Source organism: Galeopterus variegatus, unplaced genomic scaffold (genome assembly GCF_000696425.1).
Source record: "Galeopterus variegatus unplaced genomic scaffold, G_variegatus-3.0.2 Scaffold10779, whole genome shotgun sequence".
NCBI lineage: Eukaryota > Metazoa > Chordata > Mammalia > Dermoptera > Cynocephalidae > Galeopterus > Galeopterus variegatus.
The window spans coordinates 6,829-15,661 of record NW_007736890.1 but is presented as its reverse complement, the minus strand read 5'-3'; the positions used below and the strand labels follow the sequence as shown (position 1 = coordinate 15,661).

The 8,833-nt window shown below is 36.9% G+C and overlaps 1 protein-coding gene across 1 annotated transcript in view; it reads left to right on the top strand.

Annotated features, from left to right (window-relative positions):
* Nucleotides 1-8,200, top strand: part of LOC103610227 (sorting nexin-2-like) — a 28,946-nt gene extending 20,746 nt beyond the window's left edge. Inside the window, exons 2-3 of the mRNA XM_008594430.1 lie at nt 6,616-6,733; nt 8,007-8,200. Of these exons, the coding sequence (XP_008592652.1) occupies nt 6,616-6,733; nt 8,007-8,200 (312 nt within the window). The remainder of the gene's footprint in view (nt 1-6,615; nt 6,734-8,006) is intronic.
* The last annotated feature ends 633 nt before the right edge of the window (nt 8,201-8,833 follow it).

Below are 8,833 nucleotides of genomic sequence, written 5' to 3'. Positions count from 1 at the left end.
AGTATATCTTAGATTCTAGGATGGCAAAGAGAAGGAATAGAAAGCAACATTTGTTTTTTTTTTTTTTTTTTTTTTGTTTTTTGTCTTTTTTCTTTTGTTTTTTTCCCTGTCCGGCAACGGATCGCAACCCTCAGTGTTGCCCCCATACCGGACCGCTCCCGCGCCTCGCTCAGCAAGTGAGCGGGAACCGGTCTGTATGTGGGATCCGAACCCTCGGGCGGGAGCGCCACCGCACTTCCCAAGCGGCGCACTTATCCAGTGCGCCACCGGGCCGGCCCCAGCAACATTTGTTTTTAATGAATATTGTCAGGGAATTGGATCATGTGTGTAGCTACCTACTTTTCTCATATAATGTTTTATTATAAGCATCCTTCTGCATCAATAAATGCCATTCTGTGTTGGGGTTGGGGGGAGTTGGCGCCCCGACAACTAAACCGGGCTCAGCTCAAGGGAACGAGACTGAAGATTACTCCTTGCCTCCTCCTCCCCGTGCGAGAGGGAACGGGGCAGGAGAGCCCAGGAGATAGGTAAGTGCAGCCACCGGCCCCAACCCAGCTCGCAAAGGAACACTCAGACGCGGTGGGGGTTCTGTCAAGCAGTTCCGTTTATTCAACTCAAAACCTACATATCTATGCGTAAATGGGCTAAATGGGAGGGGGATTCCGGCGGGGGTCTCCGCCTAACAAGCCAATCACCCTATAGGTCATGCGTGTGTGCATGGCTCCTGCCTATGCTTATAGTGAAGATCATGAAGTGTCACGACCCCGGAAGGCTCTCTGCACCAATGATGCTAAGCCCCGTAAATGGGGTGAGGTTTTACCCGACACCATAGTCACTCCACCTTTACATCCTCCAGGCGCTATCCTGAACATGTGTGAAGAACAAAGAAGGGAACAAGCAGTCGTCATTAGGTGTAGCAACCATCTGTGCCAGGAAGGTAGCTGCCACCCAACAATTCTGCTACATTTCTTTAAAAATGGACTTTTATCTTTTAGAGCACTTTTAGGTTCACAGCAGAAATGAGTGGAATCTACAGAGATTTCACCTGTACTTCCTGTGCATGCATAGCCTCTCTCATTGTATCAAAATCCCACACCGGAGTGGTACATGTGTTACATTTGGTACATGATTATCACTGAAAATCCATAGTTTACATTAGGGTTCACTCTTGGTGTTGTACATTCTGTGGGTTTGGGCAAATGTGTATATAATGACATGTATCCACCATTGTAATATCAGACAGAATAGTTTCACTGTCCTAAAAATCCTTTTTGCTCTGCCTGTTCATTCTTCCATGCCCACTAACCTTTGGCAACCACTGATCTTCTTACTGCCTCCATAGTTTTGCCTTTGTCATATAGTCAGAATCATATAATATGTGGCCTTTTCAGGCTGGCTTCTTTCACTTAGTAATGTGCATTTATGTTTCTTCCGTGACTTTTCATGTCTTAATAGTTCATTTCTTTTTAGCACTGAATAGTATTTTATTGTCTTGATATCAGCTTATTTATCTATTCATACTGAAGGGCATCATGCTTACTTCAAAGTTTTGGCCATTATGAATAAAGGCGTCGGTAAACATTTGCTTGGGGTTTTTGGGTGGACGTAAGTTTTCATCTCCATTGGGTAAATACTAAGGAACAGGATTGCTAAATTGTATGGTAAGAGTATGTTTAGTTTTGTAAGAAACCATCAAACTGTTTTTTTTGTTTGTTTGTTTTAAAAGATGACCGGTAAGGGGATCTTAACCCTTGACTTGGTGTTGTCAGCACCACGCTCACCTAGTGAGCTAACCGGCCATCCCTATACAGGATCCGAACCCATGGCCTTGTTTTTATCAGCACCACACTCTCCCAAATGAGCCACGGGCCGGCCCAAACTGTTTTTGAAAGGGGCTGTATGTACCATTTTGCATTCCCACTAGCAGTGAATGAGAGTTCCTGCTAATCCACATCCTTACCAGCATTTGGTGTTGTCAGTTTTCTGAATTTTTGTCATCCTGATAGGTGTGTAGTGGCACCTTGTTTACTTTGCATTTCCCTGATGACATACCTGTGGAGCATCTTTTCATTTGCTTATATATTTGTATATTGCTGTATATCTTTGTTGGTGAGGTGTCTGTTTGGATTTTTTACCCATTTTTAAATCTGGGTGTTTGTTTTCTTATTGTTGAGTTTTAAGAGTTCTTTGTGTATGTTGGATAACAGTTCTTTGTGAGATGTGTCTTTTGCAAATTTTTTCTCTCAATCTGGTTTGTCTTTCCATGTTCCTGAGAATATTTTCACAGAGCAGAAATTTTTAATTTTAGTGAAGTCCAGCTTATCAGTTTTTTCTTTCATGGATTGTGCCTTTGTCATATCGAGAAAGTTATTGCCAAACCCAGGACCACCTAGATTTTCTATGTTATCTTCTAGGAATTTTATACTTTTTTGTGTTTTACATTTAGATGAGTTTATTTTTGTGAAGGGTGTAAGGTCTGTTTCTAGATTGACCTTTTTGCATGTGGATGTCCAGTTATTTCAGCACCATGTGTTGAAAAGGCTATCTTCTCCATTGTATCACCTTTGCTCCTTTGTCAAAGATTAGTTGAGTATGCTTATAGTCTATTCTTTTGCCAGTACCACACTGTCTTCATTACTGTAGCTTTGTAGTAAGGCTTGTAGTTGGGTAGTATCAGTCCTCCAACTTTGTTCTTCTTCAGTATTATGTTGGCTATTCTGGGTTCTTGCTTTTCCATATAAACTTTATAATAAATTTGTCAATATCCACAAAATAACTTGCTGGGATTATGCTTAGCATTGCATTGAATCTATAGATCAAGCTGGGAAGAAGTGACATCTTAACAATATTGAGTTTTCTTATCTGTGAACATGGAATATCTCTCTATTTAGTTCTTCGATTTCTTTCATCAGAATTTTTTAGTTTTCGGGCCGGCTCGTGGCTCACTCAGGAGAGTGTGGTGCTGATAACACCAAGGCCCCGGGTTCGGATCCCATATAGGGATGGCCGGTCAGCTCACTGGGTGAGCGTGGTGCTGACAACACCAAGTCAAGGGTAAAGATCCCCTTACCGGTCATCTTTTTTTTTTTAAAAAAAAAAAAAAAGAATTTTTTAGTTTTCCTTATGTAGATCTTGTACATATTTTGTTTGATTTATACCTAAGTATTTCCTTTTGGGAGATGATAATGTAAAATATTATTGTGTTTTTAATTTTACATTCCACTAGTGCATTACTGGTATATAGAATAGCAATTGGCTTTTGTATGTTAACTTGTATCCCACAACATTGCTATAATTGCTTATTAGTTCCAGGAGGTTTTTTTGGTCAATTCTTTAGGATTTTCTACATAGACATCATGTCACCTGCAAAGAAAGACAGTTTTTATTTCTTCCTTCCCGGTCTGTATGCCTTTTATTTCCTTTCTTGACTTACTGCATTAGCTAGGACTTCCAATACCTTGTTGAAAAGGAGTAGTACAAGGGATGTCCTTGCCTTTTTCCTGATCTTAGCTTCAAGTTTCATGCTTCAAGTTTCTCACCATTACATATGGTGTTAGCTGTAGGATTTTTGTAAATATTCATTATTAAATTGAAAGGTTACTCTTTATTCCTAGTTCACTGAGAGTTTTTATCGTGAATGGGTGTTAGAGCCACTCTGCTACATTTCTGTGTGGGTGTGTAGGCTATTTCAGATTTTACAGTATTATAGACAATCTGATTGACAAAATTCTTTATAATTCTTTGGTGTATCCATAGTTATTTTCTTTAAATTCACTTAACAGATGTCATTTGAGTGTTTGCTGCCAGATACTGAGCAAAAATTAGTAAAAAGCTAAGATATTCTGGTCTGGTCAGTTAGCCCAGTTGGCTGGAACCAGGGTTTGATCCCTTACTGGCTAACCACACACACACACACACACACGCACGCACGCACGTGCACACACACACACACGATAAGATATTCTTTCCTTATAGAGCTTATAGTCTGTAAACAGCTAATAGTTATAGTGTAGTAAATGAAATTATGACAAAAGTAGATATTCTGTGGAAACATAGAGGCCAGTCACCTAATCAGACTTGCTAGAGGTACTGTTGAAGTTGTTAAGAACATCTTCCAGAAGAAATAATATATAAACTTATTTTTTTTCATTTTAGCTACTTGGGAGGGTGCAGAGTATATACTGTTGTGGTTTGAACATGCATTTCCCTGATGAGTAATGATGCTGAGCAATTTTTCATATGTTTAATGGCTATTTGTTTCTTGGTTTTGGGGGTTTTTTTGTTTGTTTCTTTGTTTGTTTTGGGGGGTTTTTTGGTGGCTGGCTGGTGTTAGGATCCAAAGCCTTTAAATGGCTATGTGAATATGCTTTTTCTGTGAAAGATCTCTTCAAGTATTTTGTCCATTTTTCTATTGTTCTTATTGATTTGTAGGCATTCTTTACAGATTCTGTATACAAGTTCTTTGTCGGATATGTATTACAAATATTTTCTCCCAGTTTTCATTTTCTTAATGGTGAATTTTGGAACAGTGATTCTCAATTTAATAAGGACAAACTACCAGTTTTTTCTTTTATGTTTAGTAAACTTTTTGTAAGACCAATAATCTTTTGATGCTACTCCTAACTAATAAGATTTTCTCATCAACTTTTTAAGTAAACTATCCTCTATGGCATAAAGACATTTCTTTACAGCTTTCAAAAGCAATTTCAAATCCTCATGGGAAAATTTAAAGAAGCTTTCTTTTTTCTTAGGAGCTCATTCTTACAGACCCAAATTCTCACAAAAGTAGGCCTCCATTTAACTTAGACATTTCACTTGAAGGAATCTGTAAAGAATGCCTACAAATCAATAAGAACAATAGAAAAATGGACAAAATACTTGAAGAGATCTTTCACAGAAAAAGCATATTCACATAGCCATTTAAAGGCTTTGGATCCTAACACCAGCCAGCCACCAAAAAACCCCCCAAAACAAACAAAGAAACAAACAAAAAAACCCCCAAAACCAAGAAACAAATAGCCATTAAACATATGAAAAATTGCTCAGCATCATTACTCATCAGGGAAATGCATGTTCAAACCACAACAGTATATACTCTGCACCCTCCCAAGTAGCTAAAATGAAAAAGATGGAGTATGTCAACGTACTGATAAGGATGTGGAACAATGAATTATGCACCACAGGTGGGAGTAAAAATTACACAATCAGTTTAGAAGATTGTTTAGTGATATCTTCTAAAGCTGAACATTCATCTACCCTGTAATTCAGCTATTCCACTCCTAGGTATATACCAAACAAGTTTTTTCATGTTCACTAAAAAATATACACTAGAAAGTTCGTAGTAGGACTATTGGTAATAGTTAAACTGGTAACCACCCAAATGCCCATCAACAGTAGAGTGGATCAATGCTGGTATTCACACAATGGAATATTATATAGCAATGAGAATGAGTGATTTACTACACAGAACAATATAGAAGAATGTTATATAAACATTAAGAACAAAAACCAAACACAAATAAAATATACTTTGTACAATTGCATTTTATGAAGAGCAAAAGAAGGAAAAACTAATCCACGCTGGTAGAAACCTGCATAGTACAGAATGGGAGGGAGCATGAATGGAGTTTCTGGACTTGATGGTAATATTCTTCTTGATCTGGGTGCTGGTTGCACAGCTAAGTTTGGGTTTTTGAAAATATTCAGCTATAACTTTTGATATATACAATTTTCTTTTTGGGTTATTCAATAAAAAGTTTTTAAAAATAGACAACTGGTTTTAACTATTATAAGAAAACTACAATAAAGCTATGAGCTGCACAGCCTCCATTATATTGGTCATTATACTTTAAAAAGTATAAAAATAGTCCTTAGCCTAGTTGAAATGTAAATGTTTTTGGAGAGGGAATATTTTTAGTTTGAAACTATAGAAATTTTAGAATAATTGTAGTCTTAATCAACTAGTATTAAGCCTTCCTCTTGCAGTAAAGCAGTGCTTTGAACTTTTTGCACATGCAGTATGTTTTCAAGATCTGTTGAGTTGTGTGGAATTTTGATGTTTGGAATTTTGGTGTTTGGATACATCTGCACACCATAAAAACAAACATGGCAATAACACAAACAAAAGCATGGACTCTTAAAAATCAAGGGATTTGATCTGATTTTGATTCTATCGTATATGACTGCATAAAGCATTAAATTTGGTTTTTGTTAATTGTAACTCAGCATGACAAATTAGTATCTCTAAAGAGATGACTAGAAAATGTTTTCTTTTTAAATCTTTTTTTTTTTTAAGTTTGTTTTTATTTTATGATTTATTTATTTTGTGGCTGACCAGTACAAGGATCCAAACCCTTGACCTTGGTGTTATAACACCGCGCTCTAACCAACTGAGTTAACCAGCCAGCCCATTAAATTTTAAGTAACTTTTTCTTAAGAAAGGAGAATATGAGTAAAAGTGTGTTTTGGTTCATTCTTACCCTCAGAGGAGGTAATATAAATAGCTGTTCTTGTTCTTTCCTCTCCTCTATCAAGAGAATGTTCTATTTCTGTCGTGTACAGAGACATTACAGCAGATAACCATGCCAATCCATTACCTATTGTTCTTTTTAACAGTCAAGTCCATCATCTCCAGAACCAGCCAGCCTTCCTGCAGAAGATATTAGTTCAAATTCCAATGGCCCAAAACCCACAGAAGTTGTGCTAGATGATGACAGAGAAGATATTTTTGCAGGTAATTGTCGTATCTTTATTTTTTAATAATGGCCAAGCGTAGTACATATTCTGTTAGGTAGAAAAGATTCTCTGAAGCAAAACTGAAATTCTGTGCAAAGTATTAGTGATAAAGTTAAAACCTAAACACCTATTTGCTTTGTGTCATATTTGTGTATTCAGCTAATATCCAGTAATCTTTGGCAATTAAATACTTTACTAATTTTGTGGCTTTTCCATAACAAATTTTTAATCCTAGTTGGGATAGTTCTGGGAAGCCTTCTGCCATAAAATTTGTGTTCATATATATAAAATAATCATAATGTCAGCCTGAATAAAATATTTGGAAAGTAAGTTATCACAAGTATAAGATACATTACAAATCCAAACATGAATGTGGAATTATTCACATCTTTGCTTTTCTCCTATATCCTAACCCTACCACTAGTATAGATAATTAATCTGACATCATAGGATTCTTCTTACAACCAACAAAGTTACTGTCAGTTTTAAATATATGATAAACGACTAGAAAGTGTCACCTCTCTCTCCCTGGGTGACAGAGACGCAAAGGATAACTCAAAGCCCATTTTTTCTGAGCAGTGAGAAGCCCCAAAGGGGTTAATTTTCCAAGAACCCTCAAGAGAGAGGCATTCCTCCTTGGAAAAATAACACTGGACTGGGGTCTTGTCCCAGTATTTATTTTCCAGGGCAGGAGGTTACAGAAAAGGGACATAGGTGATTACAAAAAGAACAGTAAGATAATTGTCATGGCAACACTCATTAATTTGTAAAAAGTTAAGTCAATCCACCAACAAAAGCTTTTTCTTAGCAAACACTGTCTTTCCTTACAGCAATTTCCTTAGTATGTTTACATAATAATCAAGTAACTTTCTTAACATATCAATTAGTAGGTTAACCAAGGACATCTGTCCTTGAGCCAGCAATTTTGATGTGTTACAATTCTTTATCTACAACAGGGACTTTAGCCTATGGAAAGTTTCCTGTCTTTTGCAAGCTTAACATTTCTATGTGTAATTTTTAAAAGTTAGGCTAAACCTGAAACTACAGGGCTTTGGAGGCTAGGCCCTGTGAAATACATTTGCTTTATTAATGTTAGTGCTCTCTACAAGGAAGGATTCATAAAATTCTTTTGTAATGATTATTTTAAAATAACATTTTGATATTGATTTGTGGGTAGTTTAAAATTTCTGTTCATAATTTATTAACTGCTGTGTAGAATATTGGGAATTTTCTGCCAGTGTCCTTAACTAACATGTTTAACTTGTGTCTAGAAGCCACAGAAGAAGTTTCTTTGGACAGCCCAGAAAGGGAACCTATCCGCTCCTCGGAACCTTCTCCTGCAGTCACACCTGTCACCCCAACTGCACTCATTGCTCCTAGAATTGAATCAAAGAGTATGTCTGCTCCTGTGATCTTTGATAGATCCAGGGAGGAGGTATGGGAAAATGTTTGTAGTCTAAATTAATATGTAAATAATACCTCTTTTGTTCTCCACCCAACATCACTTTCCTGTTTTCATTCCTATCCAAAGCTTTTCAGACATTTTGGAAAAAGAACATTGGCCTAAAGAAGTTAAGGGATCTGGTTTCTAATTCTATTTTTACCACTCTTAACCCAGTGACCTGGGCATATCACTTACCTTCTTAAGTCAAGGAGCTTATCATTTGTGATCTTATGATGGTAATGTGTGCCTTTCAGGATTCCTATGTTGGTCAGATAAGATGATATGTGAAAGTGCTTTGAAAACTGTTTATCATAATGAAGTGGTATTTTGAGTAATTTTATTTGATAAAAGCATGTAATATATACTGTTGATACTTAAAGATTGATATCTACCTTTATTTTTAAAGGGAAGGGATATGTATCAGTTAAAGATACATTCTGATGATTTGGCAGTAATTTTTAATAAGGTGAATTTGGGAAAGAAAAAATCATGGTATTGAGGTTATTTTAAATGGTAAAATTATATATTTAAAAGTCATTTGTGTAGAAATAGACCATTAAAATGACAATGATTAGGGCCGGCCCGGTGGCACACTGCTGCAGTGTGCCGCTTGGGAGCGCGGCGGCGCTCCCGCCGAGGGTTCGGATCCCACAT